The sequence below is a fragment of the Primulina huaijiensis genome, chromosome 9 (assembly GCF_012295235.1).
Source record: "Primulina huaijiensis isolate GDHJ02 chromosome 9, ASM1229523v2, whole genome shotgun sequence".
Lineage (NCBI taxonomy): Eukaryota > Viridiplantae > Streptophyta > Magnoliopsida > Lamiales > Gesneriaceae > Primulina > Primulina huaijiensis.
In genome coordinates, this window is record NC_133314.1 from 19,684,394 (window position 1) to 19,686,461 (window position 2,068).

At 44.2% G+C, this 2,068-nt stretch overlaps 1 protein-coding gene across 1 annotated transcript; it reads right to left on the bottom strand.

The window, feature by feature from the left end:
• Positions 1-372: 372 nt before the first annotated feature.
• Positions 373-1,760, bottom strand: LOC140983735 (phospholipase A(1) DAD1, chloroplastic-like). The gene has a single exon (XM_073450850.1). It carries the CDS (start codon positions 1,706-1,708, stop codon positions 377-379), a length of 1,332 nt encoding a protein of 443 aa, XP_073306951.1. The 5' UTR covers positions 1,709-1,760; the 3' UTR covers positions 373-376.
• Between the last annotated feature and the right edge of the window lie 308 nt (positions 1,761-2,068).

Below are 2,068 nucleotides of genomic sequence, written 5' to 3' on the forward strand. Positions count from 1 at the left end.
GAAGTGGAAATGTCCCTAAAATTGGGATATTTGGTCTCATTGGTCAGAAAGCCAGGTGTAAACAAAAGTACATGTCTCGCAATTCCAATACGTAAATAATTGCATTACCTATGACGATTTGTATGTTGGACGAAGAGTGTAATATTATACAAACGCAGGTCCATACGGATTCTATATGTGCTGTTCTTGAGCATGATGGGACACTTAAAAAGTCAATAATTGCATCCATCCAGGACGGCATTAGTAATTGTGTGGATATTGTACTTGTAGGATAAACAAAACCAGTAATTTTTTAAAAAATTATATACAAAAGTTTTTTTTTAATTTTTTTTTTTAATGATACCAAATTTTGGACGTAAAAAGGGAACTTAATTAATTATCCGGTGCCGAGGTTTTTGTTAATTATTTTTCTTGCTGTGGCCCGGAAGGGACAGTTTGAACCCACAAATCCGTCAACGAGATGAAGATACGTCTTGAGATCGTGGCACGTGGCAATGTTGATGCCACTTAAGTACGGCGAGTCACGGCTGCTCAGCCGCAGCTCGCAGCCAACATCGGCGTAGACCCATTGCATATCCTCCACCAGCTTATGAACCCATCCGCCAAGACCCGCCGCAGCTTTGTTGGATGAAAAATTGTCTGAAAACTGATTCTGTTCGTTATTTTCTATGACGAATCCTGGGACTTTGGTGAAGAGATCATCAGAGTTGACAATGCGCAAGATTTTGGTGCCTTGCTTCTCCAGCTCACATCTGAAGCTCCAGTTCCCGACTCTCGGCCCCGCGAAGGAGATGACGGTGACAAGGGGCGAGTTTCCAAAAGTGTTTTTGATGTCGTAGGCGGCGACAGTAGCCAAAGCCGCCCCTAGGGAGTGGCCGGTGATGGTGAAGCTCAGTGATTCATTCCTGTATTTTTCCAGGATTCGTGATATCTCCTGTTTCAGTAGAGTTTGTAAACTTGGCCGGTTTTCAAACGTGGAGGTGTATAAACTTAAAAATCCACTCTCCACCATCGGTACTTCCGAGTCGGGATCGGGATAACTATCGGAATCAGAACCGTTGTCCGTGCCAGAGAGGGGAGTTAAGGTTGCCCTCAGATTTTCTAGCCATTCGAGACAAGTGACCGTGCCACGCAACGCAATTACCACGTCCCGTCTGCCGAGCCTGGCGATCTCTTTCTTGTTCTGGCAAACCGCCACGTAACCGATCCAGCTGGATTGCATGGCCATCCATGTTGGCATCCATCGCGGCAATCGTATACCGGAGTTGGCGGTCAGATTCCTACAAACTCTATAACCCGTTTTGCTAAATCCCGACTCATCGAGTAGGTCTCTTTTAGAGTAACGACAAGTACCATACAAGGGAGATGAAATGTCCAAATTGTATGACTGGTACGTTGCCTCGATGAAGTTCCCATAACGAATGATCTCGCGTCGTAAATTGTCGTCGAGCGGGTCGAGTAGTCCTTCCCAGTTCTTGATCCCTTGGTACTCCCTCCACCTCTTGCTAACCTTGGCTGGTTCCATCAAGGACAAGTTCTTGGATCCATCAATACTATCTAAAAATCCGCATTTTAAGTAACTTTTCTGGGTTCGAAAAGCAACGCTCGATGTTTTCTTGGTGGGCCTTGTCTTAATGGCAATGGGGAGCTCGAATTGTACGCTCGATAAGGTGCATGGCCGTACGCTTTTAATAGATGAAATGCGCATGCTTTATTTTTGTTAGGAAATGGGGTTGAGTTGGGTGGGGGTAGGGCAGCGTAGTGGCAGCTTAGATATTATTCAATTGTGCTGTGGGACTCTTGAATTTGCAAGAAAATAGGGAGGTTGGGATTGGCCTTTTATAATGGCACTAAAGGGTGCGTGGAATGAGCAAACAGTAGGAACGCGAACTCAGGTCACATAATTAGATTCATATTTTGATTGACGGTGACATTTTATAGCTATTCATATTTAGATCAAATTTAATCCATTGTAATATCGTCTCAAACTTTAATTTTATTAGACAAGTCTCTTACCCGATTGTTACTTTTCACACGAGCTATCTATCGATCGACTCGTCCCACGGAA